At 46.2% G+C, this 18,541-nt stretch overlaps 2 protein-coding genes across 3 annotated transcripts; both read right to left on the bottom strand.

Moving 5' to 3' along the window:
• Nucleotides 1–11,411: 11,411 nt before the first annotated feature.
• On the bottom strand, nt 11,412–12,089 carry LOC101773085 (probable galactinol--sucrose galactosyltransferase 2). Its single transcript, XM_004964132.1, has 2 exons — nt 12,084–12,089; nt 11,412–11,894 (listed from the first exon to the last, which is right to left on the bottom strand). Exons 1-2 carry the CDS (start codon nt 12,087–12,089, stop codon nt 11,412–11,414), a joined length of 489 nt encoding a protein of 162 aa, XP_004964189.1.
• A 695-nt stretch (nt 12,090–12,784) lies between these two features.
• Nucleotides 12,785–15,747, bottom strand: LOC101755522 (beta-1,4-mannosyl-glycoprotein 4-beta-N-acetylglucosaminyltransferase). Of its 2 annotated transcripts, none has more exons than XM_004963106.3 (2): nt 15,178–15,747; nt 12,785–14,250 (listed from the first exon to the last, which is right to left on the bottom strand). In XM_004963106.3, exon 2 carries the CDS (start codon nt 14,128–14,130, stop codon nt 13,036–13,038), a length of 1,095 nt encoding a protein of 364 aa, XP_004963163.1. In that variant the 5' UTR covers nt 14,131–14,250; nt 15,178–15,747; the 3' UTR covers nt 12,785–13,035. The 2 variants fall into 2 exon arrangements, with proteins under 2 accessions (XP_004963163.1, XP_004963162.1); XM_004963105.3 differs by having other exon boundaries at nt 15,198–15,741.
• Between the last annotated feature and the right edge of the window lie 2,794 nt (nt 15,748–18,541).

The following is an 18,541-nucleotide window of genomic DNA, read 5'->3' as shown; positions in this document are numbered from 1 at the left end:
AACACATTATCAGTGACATTGCTGATCAGGCAAATCAAATCAAATCTCACAAGCAAAACATACAAAATCACTTCCCCTCTTCACCCTCCTCTGTTTTCCCCTCATGACCGCCATGGGCGCCGCCGCAAGCTCACTTGACCTCGACCTCTGACGTCCCCTGCTTCAGCCAACCAGAGCTACGCAGCTGCCCCATGCACCCGGTGTTCGTAGACCAACCAAAGACCTCCCTTCCTGCAATGCAGCTCAACTGCAAAGAGCAGCCACACCCGGTATCATTACCTAGTTGTTAACTGCAACGATTCTTTCACGAACCCGAACAGCATTCGATCAGTAAGCAGCTGCAGAAAGGCGAGATTCAGATTCCTAGGTTACGGTTATATATCAATCTCTTCTTAGAATCTTACATCCATGGCCGAAGAGAACTCAGAAAGATGGGTTAGAAAAAATGACAAAGGCAGATTTGATGCTGTTCAGCATATTGCTCCAAGGTCTGAAACTTGGTAAGAACACTCTGAAAGCCTGAAACTTGGTGGATGTGCTGCTATTCGTGTGCAATCGGAAAGGGTAGCGGCAGCCAGTCTTTTGAAAGAAAATTGCAACTTATTAACTGCAACGATCATTTCACTGAAACTAACAGCAAAGATGAGATCTTTTTTTCATGACAAGACGACCATCTATATCTTATGAAAGGTAGGGTCATGCAATGCGATAGTTCTGTTCTGCAAGAGTCTGAAAACTCAGCTAAGGGAGAGTCTGGAACTCAGGTCAAGGAGAGACAGGATTGTGCTCACATTGATTTCACTTGGACCTTACAAATTAGAGATCATGCACTATGTAATTGAATCAGATTCAGATCATCAGAACACATATGATCTAGGGCATTTCCTCCTGCCTGGCCATTGATTGTTCAAATACCAGAAATGAAGTTCAAGCAGTGACCACAGCCACCAAAAATCTCCATCTGTTTGCAAAAGAAAGATCAGGAAAGGTGCCAATTGCCTGTAGCCGCTTTACTTGTATGTAACTTGCTGTAAAAAGACCATCACTACAGATACAAGGTAAAAATTCCCATGCTTCCTCAAACACACACCAAAATATCTCCTAGCACCCTATCTTGAGTAATACTATTTCTTTTCAAACAAAAACATCTGTTTCAGCATGAACAACAGTATTGCAGCTAAAAGAAATACTGTTTTTTTTGGGTCGGGGGGGGGGGGGGGGGGGGGGGTGGCGGGGGACTGGGGGGGAGGTTTTACAATTTTACATGTGTGCTTACATGGAATTAAACAAAGAACACCATGCATCAGCTACAAACCAGTCTTTCTGTTTGAAACGCAGGCTCCAAAGACGGGCTTCGTCCCTGCAGCAGAGCCAGAACCTCGAGTGGCACAGTTGGATATGTTGGAACACCAGATCATTGCGTTGCTTCCACAGCATCCAACTTACGAGTAGCAGAAAAGCGGAGAACTAGCGGTTCGGGACTGTTGCCGAACGAGCTACAGTCCAAAGGGATTTCACAGAGGCGCCTGAAATCTGAAAACCCAACGATCTCCAGACGTGTGATGCAAAACGGCATTGGAAGATGATGTGATCGCAGTCCTCGACCTGCCCACACAGCTCGCACAAGGAGCTCTCCACGATGTGTTTCCTGACAAGGTTTGCGCGGCTCTGAATCCGCTCCTGCACTAATAGCCACCCGAAGAACTGCACGCGGGGAGGGGCACGATTGCGCCAGACGAAGTTAGCGAAGTTGGAGCGGGCTGAGCCTGCTGCAATCTTGAGCTTGGCATAGGCGTCTGCAGAAGACAGGTGAAAGTTGTCTCGGCTGTTGGGGTAAAGTCTCTGATCCTCTTCTCCACGGAGGGACACATGGGCAAGCAGGTCATTTATCTTCACAAGTTCTGAAGCGGCTTGGACTGACAATCGTGCGGTAAGGTGGGATTCCAATCCATCGGTCACTACTTGTGCCACGGTCACATTCTCATTGACTGTGTGGGTTAGAAGCCGTGGGAACATATCGCTGAGTCGTCCTGCACTTAGCCAGCGATCGCGCCAGAAGCTGGTATCAATTCCGTTTGACACTGCAGAGCAGGTGAGTGCCTAGTATACCGGGAGCAGATCTTTCATGTCCTTCCAGTGAGGGCCACTGATATCCCCATGGAGGTCAGACAGATGAACAAGGCTGCGTACCCAGCATGCCTAGGAGGAGCCATCGGGGTGGTGGAGCCGGTGTAACAGCTTGAGGAGCAGACTTTTGTTCTGTATAGCAAGATCTTTAAGGCCAAGGCCACCATGTTCCTTCGATTGGCAGGCCTTTTCCCACGCAACCAAGCATTGGGCGCCACTGACCTTGTCCTATCCAGACCACAAGAACCGTCGGCGTCGGCTATCTAGTGCTTCAATGGTGTCAGGAGGAAGAAGAAGTACCGACATAGCGTATGTGAAGCTGCTATCCACCACACTGTTCATTAGCACGGCTCTCCCTATCGCTTAAGTAGTGAAGCTCTCCAGCCACTGAGCTGCCTGTCCACCCTCGTGATCAGCGGGCTAAAAGCCGAGAGCCTGAGCTTTTCGTGTGACATTGGTAACCCCAAGTAAGTTTGGGGGAAGTTCCCAAGCTTGCATCCAAGTATCCCCTGAAAAACTGTTGCTGAGGAGCTGGACACATGCATGGGAACCATAGTGCTCTTGTGGTAGTTTATTTGTAAGCCAAATGCAGCTGAGAACTGATCTAGAACTTGTTTGAGCACGGTCAGTCCATTCTGATCGGCCTTGAGTAGCAGCAAGGTGTCATCTGCATATTGTAGTACTGGGCATGCTTGTCCTGCTGCAGCGGGGTGCAAGATCCTTGTGTCAGCCTGAACCATCTGCTGCAAGACGTCGGCCACCAGCAGAAAGAGGTATGGGGATAAAGGATCACCTTGCCGTAGACCTCTCCCGTAGGCGAACTAGGGCCCTGGAACGCTATTTACCAGAACAGATAGCTTTGATGTCTCCAATAAATTGGCAATCCAATTGATCCATATTGGGGGAAACCTCTAACCTCCATGACTGCAGCCTGGCTTGCCCAATGAACTGGATTGAAAGCTTTAGCAAAATCTAATTTGAGCACCAGAGTTGGGAGCTTGCGGCGGTGGCAGCATTGTACCAATTCCATGGCATAGACAAAATTTTAGAAATGGACCGCCCTCTGATGAACCCTGTTTGGTCTGGGTCAACGAGGCGTGGCATTTGGTACTGAAGCCTTGTTGTTAGCATTTTGGAGACAATCTTGAGCGACTAGTTTTGGAGGCAAATGGGTCTGTAGTCACTTGGTTCCAGGGCGGTGGCAGACTTAGGGATCATAACAACGTGTGATCTGTTCAAGCGTTCGAACTCGGCTTCACCGGACTGGAACTCCTACGCCAGCTGCATGACCGCTGGTGAGACAGTTGGCCATGCCGCCGTGTAGAATGCTGGACCAAAACCATCAGGCCTAGGAGAGCTGGATGGGTTCATGGCCCACACGGCGGCGTGAGCTTCAGCCTCCGTGAACGGTGATACTAGCGTGGCCGTGTCGACCTTCTCCTTGTCGGTGTAGAGCGCGTGCAGATCGACGACGGCCACATCCACAGGTCGCACCCGCAAGAGATCTTGTAAGTGCGCGGTGAGCGCCACCGTCTTGTCTCGGTGTGAAGACACCACTACCCCGTCGACGCCCAACGCGCGAATGTTGTTGCGGCATAGTCATTGCATGGTTTGCGCGTGGAAGAAGCTGGCGTGAAAATTGATGCTTTCTCCCACTGCCACAACTTTTAGCATCAAATCCTTTTGATCACAATAATATGTTTCATGTCCAACAACTCACTAGTTCACACTTGCACATCTTGTATGCCTAAAGACTTTATCTTAGTTTTCGACCCTTTTTGTCATGTGTTGAGAAGGTTTATCTTCTAGAAAATCATAATTAGGCTCAATCATTTTTTTTCTATGCTTAAGAACCTCTTACCCTTAGTTAGATTTTACTCTTATATATATATCTCTCTCACCATTCTATAATCTTCCACCATATCTCTTGCAGATGGCAGGCGAAAAGAGGAAGGGTAAGGAAAAGGTTGTGCCTCAAAAGAAAAAGAGTAAGGCCGACAAGGATTGAGAGCGTGCATTGAGCGTGCCGGATAATGAGGGGCAGCCACAGAGGGGTCTTTGTATTGGAGAGCTAGTTCAAGGCAGTGCACAGGCTTAAGGGGAGCAGCTGACAAAGCAGCCTTTGAGAAGGTCAGGCCGTACTCGTCAGACACAGACAGTTACACCTTCTTCCTTGTAGCGTTTCCGTCCTCAGACCCGCGGAGGAAGCGTTCAGTGGCCAGCATAGCAGCGTGCTTCTCCCATTCTTCAGAGAGAACACGATAGTGATACAGATCAGGAGGGAGGTAGGATCAGCGGCACCCGGGCTGGGGTTTTGGAATTCATCTTCATGATTTGAGGACCTTACCAGGGCCTAAGGTGAAAAAGTTGAGAAGTGTGACTATGGAGGAGTGGTTCACACCTAGCCGTGACCACAATGTGGATCCTCGCTTTTGGACTCTGTTACAAAAGAGCTTCCACACCTCTTACACTCGAGGTGGTTCCCAGCTTAGCATACATAGAATGCTACAGTGGACAGCTCTCAAGACAGTCGCAGGTGGTACTCCCATACTTCCACACTTTGATTACATCCCCGGTTTGCAAGCTCTACTCAGTGAGAGGTCCCAATATGTTCCAGATTAGGTCCAAGTCTTTTATGCTACAGTTCACATTGACTCTAAGAGGCTCTCGATCTGGTTCATGTTCATGGGAGAGCAGTGCCAGTTGTCAAGGGCCGAATTGCTTGTTATCTTGGTATTTCAGTGGCTGACGTGTCACTTCACGAGATATGCTATCCGGGTATTGATCCTCCTCATGCTCAAGACCCCATTTTTCCGACAGATGAGCAGATTAGTCCGTTGTTCGTTCAGCCGTTTCTTCCGAGCACTCCCAGGACTCCTGACCGCTTGACTCATGAGGCGTATGTGGTTCACAATGCTCTCAAAAGATCTTTACTCTTCAGAGTTGGGAATGCCGAGTCGATCATCAGACTGCAGCAGTGGCTTCTCTATCACATCATGACACACACACCGTTTGACATCGTTGATCTATTTTTGAGTGAGATGGAGGATGCTATTATGGATGGGATGGGCATAAACCATCAGCAGCCATATGCTTATTGGATTAGTTGGTTGTTGGCTTGCTTGGGAGCTCGACAACATATGTCCATTTTGGAGAGCTCCAAGATGTGCTTCAAGTTTTATAGGCCCTCAATGCCTAATGATGCTAGGAGAGGAGCTAGAGGGGTTATACATGCACATGTTGAGCTTGAGGAGAGAGCTATTACACAGGCAGCCATGGATGAGACCGAGCGAGAGGATGAGTTACTTGCAGCAACCGAGGCTTCTCTGCCACACTACTTTATCACAGATTCTGAGAACTCCGATGAGAAAAATGACTACACTCCTTTAGAACCCCCTTTTAGAGTTTGTCTTGCTCATGATGACGAAGCAAGTGGTTCTTTTTTTCTAGGACAACATAAGGCAAAACCAGAGCCAGAGCCGACAGTTCCCACATTCACAGCTGCTCAGGTCACTCATCCCAACACACTCAGTGCTATACTCCAGTCTCTCACAGCCCGACAGGTGCAGGGTGAGGAGAGGATGATACAGATACAGTCTCAGATTACCCTTCAGATTGAGACCCATCAAGTTATTTTTTAGGGTATAAGACATCAGCAGGAGGCTCAGAGGCAGCAGATCCTACAGCAGCAGATGGTTAACTCTCAAATGTTCACTTTTCTCTTTGGATGCCTAGGACAGCTGTATTGTCACACCGGGCTGGAGCCGCCCCCACTTCCTACCACTCAGCAACCCAACACGATCCCACAACTCCTGCTTCTCCGATTGGTGCTTTCGTGCAGACTCCTTTAGCCACTTACCCAGTTTCACTTTTTCTAAAGATAGGGATGTTTTTTCACTACCACAGACCACCAGGCCGCAGCTTACATAGTCACAGCCTTTTTTCCTGAGCAGCTACGACAGGGTCAGTTCACAAGTCCGATGTCTACTCAGGTGTCTGCTCCGTTCTCTACAGCTCCACTTGTGTTCGAGGAGACACCGCAGCCTTCTCTCCCAGCGTCGAGGTTCAGTTCTCCTCTTTCGTCTGTTGTGATACCTCAGTCCTAGGGGATTGACGAGTCGGATACCACTCTTCACTCTGTCACTCAATAGATTCACACAAAGATGGCTTCTGAGGTTGAGAGGACAGTTTCCTCTCGTTTGCCCGAGGGTGTGCCCGCTTCCTCTCATGTTGATCCAGCTCTTCTCAAAAGTTCTCCCACCGTTTTCGGATCGAGCTCCGACATCGACGTCTCGGATTACATTGTTCAGCCCTCCGGAGCCGCCACTTCTGCTTTGCCACCTAAGGGGTTGTAGAGATAGGGGGAGCTTGGGGTGTTTGTTGGTTCTTTTGTGAATTTTCATGTAATAGACATGTCATTTGGCTTTTGTGCATGTTGGATTGTTGACATGTCTACTCATGTGTGTGGTTACCTTTATGTTATTGCTTGTATACTTGTTTACCTTTTTCTTATCTTGTCATACATTTTATTATTGAGTTGTGCTTTGATTTAAAAGTTAAGAACTTTTTTAAACTAAGTGTCACAAAGATATGAAGGACACTTAGATCTAGATGACAAGCTAATGAAGCTAGATATGATGGATAGAAATTTAAAAAGAAAGTTGGAATGGATCAAACTCACCTTATATAGCCACCTCCTCCAAAAAAATTAAAAACAAAACCTTCCCCTTAGATTTGGTGCCCACCGTCCTGGCGGGTGCTCCCCTGTCGGCCCAATGATTCTTTGCGCTGGTGGATCCCAATCACGCCCGCCAGCACGCTAATCTTCCTGTGCCAGCCCAAATCGTTTCTGGCGCAGCGCATGTGGTTACAGAATCTGCGATACTGCAGGCGTCTTGAACACAACCGGCGCAGATAAGCTCATGGCGGATTCGAACACCGACACAGAAGAAAGCATCGAAGAAAACATCGTCGGTGTTGAAACGTCCACACAAAACACCATCGTGCTCCAGCCACCCATCATCCACTGCCAAACTCCGATCACCACCAACGTAGACACCAGAAAAGGCATCGAGGAAACAAAGATTCCTGGTGTAGTCCGCACCAGGAAGAAATCAGGCAACTAACCTCCAATCCAAAGCGTCGGTAGCCTCACCAGACTAGCCATGAACCAGGCAGGGCTTCACCGATTATCGGAACGCCGCCATGGAGGAAAGCACCATGGGAAAACCAAACTACCCCTAGATCTACTCTACTAGGTAGTATGTACAACCGGAGGTCGATTCCCCAGCTTCCCTTCATCTCTGATACAAGATCACCAAAGAGGAAGGAAAACCGACGAAATCGATCTCGGACCAGAATCGCTCTGGAGTCGCTGCTCTTCTTTCCTATAGCAGAGGAACGAGATGCTTCGAGGAGAAACCCCGCACTTCTACTCACAATACTCGAGTTCTCCACGCTAGAGCTAAGCAGTTGTCAGGGCGGGTCGGGCTCGGTGTGGAAAAAAATCTCAGTTCATTTTGGACTAAAAAATTATGTCCACAATCGTCCCATGGCTGTTGGTAGGGATGGAATTCGGATAACACTTTTTACCACATTTTAAGTCGAATACGAATACGAATTCGGATATTTTCGAATATGAATACAAAATGAATGTCTTGAATTTGGATATCCATCGGATATTTACTTGGTTTTGAAGATAACATTTACCTATTTCTTCTGTTGATGGTTTTTAATAACAAAACTTCTATGCAAGTAGATACTAAAGTATGAGTATCTAACTAGTGCAAACATAAATTGCTCATAAAAATATTACATTAATTAATAATTATTTGAAATAGTGCAATCTATGAATCAATAATATATGGATAAATGTATATTCAATAAATATAAAGATTTATCAATGAATAATAAAAATTGTACAAAAATCTTTTATTAATAAATAGATAAACTAGAGTATTTGAAAATAAAATTAATATTCACATATATTTATTATTAAATTTAATGATATTGGTCACTAAAATTAGAGATAAATTTTAAATAGTTTTATGGGTACAATATTAGTAATAATAAAAATTAATATAATTCACTATTAGTTATAAAAATAAATTTTGAATAGTTTCAATGATATACTATCATTATTAATATTTAAAATAACATCATTTATTATTTGTTATAAAGATAACTAATAGTTTCATATGTTCGGATACGGATAGTGTCGGATATTGTCGAATATGAATGTGGAATCGGATAGGGAAAATCTAAGAAAAACGAATTCGAATGTATCCATTTTAGTACCACATTAAATTCGGATACGAATGTGGATATCCATATTTGTCGATTTAGCGGATACGGATTCAGATAATTTGGATGTCCATTTCCACATTGCCATACCTAACTGCTGGCGAGCTGATTTTTCAGGTCAGGCTCAGGCCCGAAAACCAATCTAGCTTCCGGTTTGAGATTCGTGCACGCATCCTCATCCATTGAATCACTCCCATCTCTCCAGCCCTAGCACTCCCGTTCTCTTGCCCCACTGAACACCGCCACCATCCCGTGCGCTACCTACCCCACAAAGCCACGACACCGTCCTGCCCCCGCGGTTGCCCCGCCGCCTCGGGCTGCCCCCTCCCCCCCCCCCAATCGGGGGCTCTGTAGCGCCGCCACCACGGGTTCCCCGCTGCTTCCGTCCCGCTATTGTGAGCTACTCTACGACCTCTACTCCGTGCGGCTCGACCCCGCCACCGTCCGCGGCACCCGCACATCCTCGCTAGGTGCACCAGCCCGCGGCTGTCCCTGGCAAGCGTGTCGCCCGCATGCACCAACCGGCTCCGCACGCTGCCCACAGGTTGAGGAAGAACAAAGAAAAAGACAGCTTCAAAAATGTTGATCCTTCTTTAAAAAATGTTGAATCCATCTAATCTATATGTTGAAGTACGGAAGAAAAATTGTTGAATTAAGTTTTTTTTTATAAAATGTTGAATTATATTTTACAAAATGTTGAATCTAGTATTTTTTATGTTGATCTAATTTTTATGAAATGGTGAGCTTAGTTTGTTGTAATGTTGATTTATACTTTTAATTGGGCCTAATAGGCTTAAAGTTACGAAGCTTCCCATTCTTTGTAGATGGAAAATAAATCAAATAAATTGTGTGGCTGGACGAACTCGGGTCGATTTGATTTTTATGGATTTAGTTTTCGTTGACCACGCCCTTGCGGCGGGGCCATATCCTAGTGAGCTCAAGTAAGCTGTCATCTCCTTGCAACGTGACGACGAGTAGCCAGGATGGGAAGACACCTCCACTGCTTCTTCCGTGCCCAGGTGAGCTGGATCAAGAATGGGGGAATGAGTTATCAAGTTCTTGATTTCTTGATCTTTTCTTGATATTGGCTTCTTTTCTTGGTTTCAAGAACGGCAGCGGGGCGGCGGCGCATGATGAGGAGATCGTTGAAGCCCGATGGTAGCAAATTCGGAGCAGGGCCCGCGTCCGCCAACAGCTCGACAGAGAACTCCCACACCTTGTCATGGCATTGGATGGTTCTGCGCCCGCGCCGAGTTCTACCGGCAGGGTGGCATTTTCAATATGTATATGTATAAAAATCTATGTCTAAACTATACATTAACAAAACAGTAACGGTAAAAGTACTTAGTAAAATGATGTATCTGACTCAATATATATTTGACTAAAGTTTATCTTAACTAATACTTTTACATTTTTTTTGGCTTAACTAAAGTTTATCCTAGCTTATGCTTTTACAGTTTTTTATGTTTAATTAAATTTTAGCTCACCGATTAACTCTTTTATTTGGTTGAGTTAGTGCTAAACTTTAATCTTTGTATAGTCATAAGCCTAAAGGCTTTTGGTAGGTCTTATCGCTCAGCTGATTGTTTGATTATACTACATTCTGCATATGTTAATAATTGGCCTCGCTCACTGTTGAGAAATTGGCTAGGAGGGAGAGGAGCACCTCTATTTATAGGTGCTCATGATCATTGTGGTGTTGCCATGTGGCAACTTTCACACTTTTTAATACAAAATATCCTAACTCTAAAATACTTCTCATCCTTATTTAATTTCTTATATTTTTATCATACTAAAATATCTAATTTTAGAGTATTTTACACTTCACCATGAAGCATGACAATTATGGCTCATACATTCTCTCCAATTTTTTATAACTTTCTTACCTTGCCATGATTTTATCCTTATACATGGTAAAGTTAGTCTCTTGAGATTTCCACAATCTTTTAGAATGTTCTAAGTATGCATTGCATATTTCAACACTTATCCCCTGCACGCACTGCATTGAACTAGCTGCATGCAGAAAAAAATTGTTGGATCATATATTTATTCTGTGTTTGACTCTGCAGCAGCTACGAGCTCCCAACCCACACTCTGTGCCGGCCCTAGCGACATTGTGGCGTCAGTGGCCAGTACACCAAAAGGAGGTATGCAATTGTTTCCATTCCTAGCCAATAAACAAGATGGAGTGTGTAGAATCGGTATGCAATTGTTCATTATAGTAGTAGTAGTTTATTCTTTTTGCCATGGATCAATGAAAGTAGCTAGAGTAGTCGGTCTGCAGTTAATTGGTTTCATTTGAGTTAACTTTTGCCCACAAACACATCGCATCTATTTAATTAATGTAAATGGTAATGACATGCATGGGTAGGAATGGCGTCGAAATGCAACAGCTGTACTCTTGCGGCAAGGCTAGCGGAGCAGTGTACATCTTGACAGCCATTTCTCTTCCAGGCTACTGCTCGGCGTTGCTGGACACTGTAGACAACTCGGACCAGGGCTGTCTCTGCAGCGTCAACGAGTACTGCACCTTCGCTGAAGCCAACCTCGGCATCGACTCGATGTGGATGCTTTACGGCACGTGCGGGGGCCGCAAGGAGGCGGTTCCAACCGCCGGCTGCAGCCCCTCCTCCCCCTCCGCCACCGTCGTCCCCAACTCCTCCGTCCCGCCAGCCGCCGTCGCTTAGCCCTCCACCGCTCGAGACACAGCGGCCTGCTAGACTGTCTGGTGGGGTGTTAGCTGGGATTGTGGTGGGAAGCATCATCAGGGCACCCTTACGATTGGTGGTGTGATGTGATTAATGCATAAGGGCGGGTAGAAGCTGAGCAGTCAATTTTGTTATGCATGATGTGCTGTATTTATTTACATTACTTCACTGTGCGTGCAGAGGAGGTGAGACCCTCTGACCTCTACTCTCGTTGTTGGGTTGAGCCACGTGTCCGTGCACCGCGAGCACCGAGATTTGATTGTCGAAGCGTGCCTACCGCGGAGGCATGGCAACGTGCGCGAACGCGACGCCGCCGGGGGCCCTGCGGGGCGGGCGCAAGTGGAAAAGCTCGTACTCCAGCGGGCACAGCGTCACCGGCACCGCCGCGCCCCGGGGCAGCCGCACCAGCTCCCCGGCCCCGTGCGCGTACACCACGGCCTCGCCGTCCCACTCGCCGTCGCCGTCCTCGCCACCGGCGGCGAAGCGCGCGATGGCGTCGACTTCGGCTGCGTGCACGGCGCCCGTGAGCGTGCCCGGCGCGGCGTCGTGCACGCGCGTGCGCTTGGCCACGCAGCACCACCCGGCGCCCTGGAGTTGAGGGGCCCCACCACGCCGCCGGCCGCACGCGTTCACGTTCCAGACAGCGTCGCCTCCCCAATTCAATTCGCCACGGCTGCCCAAACGAGAAGGCGGCATGGAGATGTGGGCGGACGCCGCCGCCGCCGCTGGAGCTCTCGGCGCCGCAATGCAGCACAGCTGCAAAGAGCATCCACATGCAACGATTCTTTCACCGACCCGAACGGCATTTGATCAATAGGAACGCGGCAGAAAGGCAAGATTTTTCAGGTGAGTGTGCATTCATGGAAAAGAACAGCACCAGCGAAGAGCGGTGGAGATTCAGATTCCTACTTACAGCTATATATCAATCTCTTCTTAAAATCTTACATCCATGGCCGAAGAGATCTCAGAAAGAAGGGATAGAAAAAATTGGCAAGGGCAGATTTGATGCTGTTCAACATATTGCTCGAGACACACTGAATTCTGAAAGTCAGAAAGTTGGCAGGAACACTGTGAAAACCTTAAACTTGGTGGCTGTGCTGCCATTCATGTGCAATCGCAAAGGGCAGCGAGAGTCAGTCTTAAAAGAAAGTCGCAATTTACTAACTGCAACAATCATTTCACAGAAACTAATAGCGTTTGATCAGTAATTAGCTGCAGAAAGATGATGATATTTTTTCAGACAAGACGCCATCTCTGTCTTCTGACAGATAGGGTCATGCAATGCACTAGTGCTGTTCTGCAAGACAGCAAGACAGTCTGAATCTAGGTAAGGAAATACAGGTTTGTGCTGAGACTGATTTACCTTCAACCTTATATATTAGAGATCTTGCACTATGCAATGGAATCAGATCATTGGAACACAGATGATCTAGGGCATTTCCTCCTGCCTAGCTATTGATAGTTCAATGCCAGAGATGAAGTTTATGCAGTGACCACAGCTGTAATTGAATCAGATCATCAGAACGCAGATGATCTAGGGGATTTCCTCCTGCCTGGCTATTGATCGTTGAATGCCAGAAACGAAGTTTAAGTAGTGACCATAGCATACAAATAATCTCCAGCTGTTTGCAAAAGAAAAACAGGGATTAACCCAAAAGGTACCAATTTCCTATAGCCACTTTACTTGTATGTCACTTGCTGTAAATTCAGGGTTGCAAAGCCCATCACTACAGATACAAGGTAAAAATTCCCGTGCTTCCAAATACACACCAAAATAGCTCCTAGCACCCTATCTAGAGTAATACTATTTCTTTTCAAACATAAACATGTGTTTCAGCATGAACAACAGTATTGCAGCTAAAAGAAATACTGTTGACTAACAAAGCTAATCTCTGATCTACTTTGATCTCAAGCATCCACCAGGAAGTAAGAATTTGAACTTGTCTGCATTCTTGATCAAATAGGAAGGCAGATGCACAGCAGATGCTGACTTCGGTATTGGCCCCATCTTTTTGAAGAGGTCCCTGAATGTGTACTCTTCAGGTAGCATGTCAAACAGGTCCTCCCCATTGCATATGATCTTCTGGATTCTGTCTGGATTTAGGAAGCTTTTCTGTTTCACTCGGTCTGCGTGACTGTATGCCTTCATCTTGAAAACAAACTCCTTGATGTCCCTGAAGCAGAAGCTGCAGTGCCAGCCCGCATCAGCTAGAATTAGGTTGCTCTGACGGGAGTGACGATATAATGTGCGCTCAGTGAACACATGTGCTGATGCTCTCCAGCTGTTGTCGTCCACAGGAAATTCAAAGGAGTACATATAGTTCTTCATCTCAAGGTGCATGACTGGTGGTATTCCATCACACCACTTGAGCAACTGCACAGTCTCAGGGCTAGGGATCTCATCAGCATCAGCCATGATCAGGACATCACCCGCAGCAATACCTGATCTTCGTATCAGATTATTAAGCGAACGACGGTGGTAGGCCTCAACATGGAAGGGCTGCTCACGATGACCAGTATCCAGTTCTCCAACAGAAAGCATGTCATAGACAAGCTTTGATCCAGCAAATGCAAAACGATTCAGGTTTTCATAAAAGGAGAGTGACTTGGGGATACCGGTGAAGGTGGCATTGGACTCAAGGATGACAAACCTATCAACATATGGAAGGAGCTCACGGTAACGGATTTCCAGAATATCAAGTTCATTACTGAACAGAACGGCATCAAACACACGACGAGGGGAGGGGAGGATGCCCCAGCCATGGAGCTGGCACAGCTGGGGCATGGAGATATTGGGGGCATAATAGTGTGGGATGCGGGTGAATGGTGTAGGTGGTGTGTCCCACAGTGGCCGCAGAAGGTAGGAGATACTTTGGAAATACTGGGTGACAGCAATAACAGACACAGAAAGAACCAGAACAAACGGTATCAGAAACTTGAAAGGCAAAACTTTTCGTCTAGTTACAGACGGATGGGGCAAGTCTCTGGCCATGAGGTGGTCTTGCGTCTATGACAGAGAAAGAAATGAGTGAAACTCTTGGAAGCATAGGAGAGTGCTCCAAAAACACTATCTTGCTGGGGGATGTGGCAGATGTCCGAAGCTGAATGTAATCTGCATTTCACAAGACAAGGAAGAAAATAAGCCAAAGGAATCAGGTAACAATACAAAACATGAAGCATGCAAAAAAAAACACAAAATCAGATAAAACTAACATATTGGTAACATTGATAGAACAGGAAGGAAAATGACGAGACAAGTTACAGGCTTACAGCTACACGCATCCTCTTCTAAAATTGTGATGCTACTGGCAATGTTCTTCAAACATCCGAAGAAAGCTAAATAGTATGGAGCCATGGATCGGACCATTCCAACAATAAATGATCTAAAGGAACATCACACACAAGAGCCAGCAGCATATATCAGCACACTGTTCTTACTGAGGAACCAGAAAATCTCTGGCAAGAAACATCATGCAAATAATTGTACTGCTTCCAACAGTACATCTGCATCTAATAACCACACGGAATCAAACAATTTTGGACTAGCAAGATATGATGCAGTACATTGCTGGAAGATCAAGCTGCCACCACAGAACATGCGGTTTCCATTTGGCTGCACAAGCAAGAGGCTGCCACCTTTTGCCCAAATCAAATACAAACAGGGCATTCCCCTCTAGTCTCCACTAATCTGCAGTATGGGATATACCCTGATTAAAGATTACACAGGCATTCATTTCTCCCCAGTAATCCAATCCCTCACTTTTCTCCTGAACCAGAAACAAGATCGACGGACCCAAGCATTCAGGAGCATGCCTAACGAGCAACGCAAAAGGGAAAAAACTAACAAAACCACAAGGCGTGCTCTGTGCCGCTGCCCCCATCGATTGGCGTCAAATCTGAACTAAACCAAGCTTGATTATCGCCCCCTCCTCCTAAAGATCCAAGTTTTGCAGAGCAAGATGCCCACCGGAAAAAAAAACGGCGGGGGGGGCGGGGGGGGGGGGGGGGGGGCGGTGGAGCTAGAAAATGGAGCACGCACGGTGAGCCCAGCGAAGTCACCTCAGGGAAGAAGACGAAGAGGCGAAAGGAGAAGACCAAGACCAAGACGGAAAGCTCCCATCCGTGGACGACCTGCCGCTTCCTCTACACCGCCCGCTCCTCCGCCTCCCGTCTCGCTGGCTCATTTAACCCCTCCTCCGCTCCTCGCCTCCTCCGCCTCCGGCCTTGTCTCATGTAACCTTCCCTCCTCGGCTCCTCCGCCAATCTCTCTGCAGCCGCCCGCCTATTTCTGTCGCGTGCTCATCCCTCCCCTCCCCTCCCTCCGATCGCCTCCGTGTGGAGGTGGCGGAGCGCCGCTGCTAAAATTAGGCGCAAGTCAGGCACCTGGACATTAATTGATGCTCGTAAAAAAAAAATCGAGGCTTTCGCTTTTGCGGGAGAGAGAGCTCAGGGATTTGATGATCTGATCTCGTGGGATATGCGATGAGTCATGAGTACTTTGTTTTGCTTTGCTTTGCTTTGCTTTGCCACTCCACTGCACTGCTCGGTGGTGCGTGAGGAGGCGAGCTTTCTGGGGCGTGTGCGGCACTCGGATTCGGATTCTCTGCGTGGATGTTGGGTGTAGGATCTCGTGTTCTCCGTGGTGGAACCAACCAACGAAATGATGCTCCACGTGAAGGGAGTTTGACCGAGAGGACACGAGTCATGCGTGCTAAAGCGAATACAATATGGTTTTACCCAAAAAAAAATGGTGGTCATATAAACGTCTTTACGTGTAGGAAGTTTTTCAAAATTAAGGAACCAGTAATATATTAAACATGGATTTGAGCAAGGTATTTGACTATTTACTTTAAGACCTCAATCTTAGAGTAGCATACGAACTTCCTGCATAAACTCATTCTATACACACGTACACACCCACGACCCATATGCACAAGCTAGACCTAAAATCATCTTTCGTATTCCAAATTTAAAGTTGATATATCTATGTTAAATTGCTAAGTGCTAACCTTAGAATAAGAATTCAACTCAAATCTTCGATGATTATATATTGGAAGTTCCTATATATATATATATGAGATAAACCACTTGCTAGCACCGTCTCGTGTTGCATCATGTCGCATCACCTCTTAGAAGGGGCGAATTCAACGTGGAGGTGGTGGTCAGGGTGGGCTCAAGTCCTAGAGCTCCATGGAGATTAAAGAGCGGGAAGGAATAGGAAGAAAAAATATAGGGGGCTAAGAGCAACTCCAAGAGGCTGCTAATCTTACCCCCAATATCTTTTTTAGGAAAAAAGAGAGAAAAAATAAACTCCAACAATCCACCTAAACCTTCCCCAATTTTTTAGCGACGCTAAAAAACAGCCTGCCACCACGTATATTTTAGCGTTGGCGTTTCTCCCCCAATCCTGATTCCCGCACGCCCGCCAGTCCCTTCCGATGGGCCCAATACGATGACGTGGCCTGTGTTTGAAATATTGGGGGCTATTTATTAGCGATCTGCTGTGAACTGATATGTTTTTGGGGGAAATTTTTTTTGGGAGAACCCCCAATACATAGTTTTGGGGAAGAATTTTTTAGGATACTCTTGGAGTTGCTCTAAGGGGGGGGGAATATAAACCCCTACTAGGACATGTACCTCATGGAAAAGGTGTGGTAAAAAAATCATTACCAACTAAAGCTAATAAACTATACAAATGATTATTCAATGAATTAAGGGACTCAAATCCATCTCGTGGAAAATAATTTTTCTTACATATCACAGAAGCTAATAGCTCATGGCTCTAATTATTACACCCATCAATTATAGACTATAACGCATAGTTTGGCTTTTTTTCTATTTGTTTTTATTGATGTTATTTTTTTATTCCAAATTCAATATCTAACAATGTTTGGCGGGTTATTACGATTTTGTGAATTTTTACATGCTTTAGCATTTTCTTAAACTTGCGGAAGATACTTAGGATTATCGATGAACTTAGGCAGGACGCAGAATTTGCTCTTTAACAATTTGAAGGAAAAAAAAGAGACACACATTAAAATCGTAGCCAGCCCACTCAGTAGATACTATGCCTTATCAGCCCGTTTTGACTCATTTATTTGCTGGGCTTTGGTCAATACTGGGCCTTCACCGCTGCATATACTGGGCCTGGTTTTCCCTAAAAATAATACTGGGCCTTCGTTTTGCAGTTTACTTGTCAGGGACATCATCCTGCAGCACCACCGTGCTTAGCCGCTCACTGAAGGATGACCTGGACCATCAGTGCACCGGTGACCGGCTATGTCTAACTGAATTAAAAAAAAAATACAAGCCAACCTCATGAACAGCAATCACAGGCAGGATCAGATGGTCGCAGGCATGAATACATGGGGCAAGAATAAGTCAACTAAACGATCTTTCTTCAAATTCAGTGAAATCAAATAGTTGAAAACCTGTGAGCATCAACCACCAGCATATGCAGATGCAGTAGTTCAGTTCAGCATGCTCCCAGTCCCATGGCAATGCCATTCAAGCCAGGTGGATACACGTATTTATCCTCCCCTGTGTCTGCTCAGGTGTCCCTGTCACCTCATTTCCCAGACAGGAGCTTGCATCGACATGCATCCATGGCATCCTTTCTCTCTCGCTCCATGACACCCTAACCACCAGAAAAAGATCGAGGTCGTCAGAGCATAAAACACAACAGGGGGGGATCAGCTACTCAGGTAGCAATTAATCATATGGACTATGCACAACATGGCCACCGTTTCAGATGGAGAGGCAGCAACCAGATGCTAGATTCTAAAATGGTGTCTCCATTGGTTCCATGAGTCCTACTTGTGGTGCCTCGCACCTCAGTGTCCATTCACATATCTTTAGCTCTTTGTTCTTTTTTTTATATAGAAAAAGAAACTTGGTATCAGGCTTGGAGGTTCACGATGATTGGGAGCCTAGAGACATCCTACCAAACAAGGGCATGCAGATACCCTCTTCCTCCTCCTCCTCCTCCTCGATTGGCGGGAAGGATATGGAGAACGTCACTCGTCGTCGAATTGCACAAAAAGAAAAAAGAGATGGTGACACGTAAAATCAGCAAAAATATCATGTCACTACTAAAAGACCACCAAAATTGTTTACAAAGTACACGAATTGGTGACAAAATTAATGATGAGGATGGTGACAGGAATTAGAGGAGGTTTTGTGAACCATGACTAGTCATGAGGAGAACTGGAGTCTTCTCTGTGTTTGTGTATACACACATCATGGAGATGCATGTCAGGATCACTCCCCACTGAAAATGCGAAGAAAAATGCCGTCAGAGAATGAATAGTGTGATGGGGATGGCACAGGCATGGTGTGGACAGAAAAATGATAAAATGATGCCATATCAGCATGTTGCATTAAGAAAATCACAGAAAGCAACT

Source organism: Setaria italica, chromosome III (assembly GCF_000263155.2).
Source record: "Setaria italica strain Yugu1 chromosome III, Setaria_italica_v2.0, whole genome shotgun sequence".
NCBI lineage: Eukaryota > Viridiplantae > Streptophyta > Magnoliopsida > Poales > Poaceae > Setaria > Setaria italica.
This window is presented reverse-complemented; position numbering and strand designations above follow the sequence as displayed.

Coding starts and splice junctions, on each gene's coding strand:
- LOC101755522 (XM_004963106.3), bottom strand. CDS start 14,130: ATGGCCAGAGACTTGCCCCATCCGTCTGTAACTAGACGAAAAGTTTTG.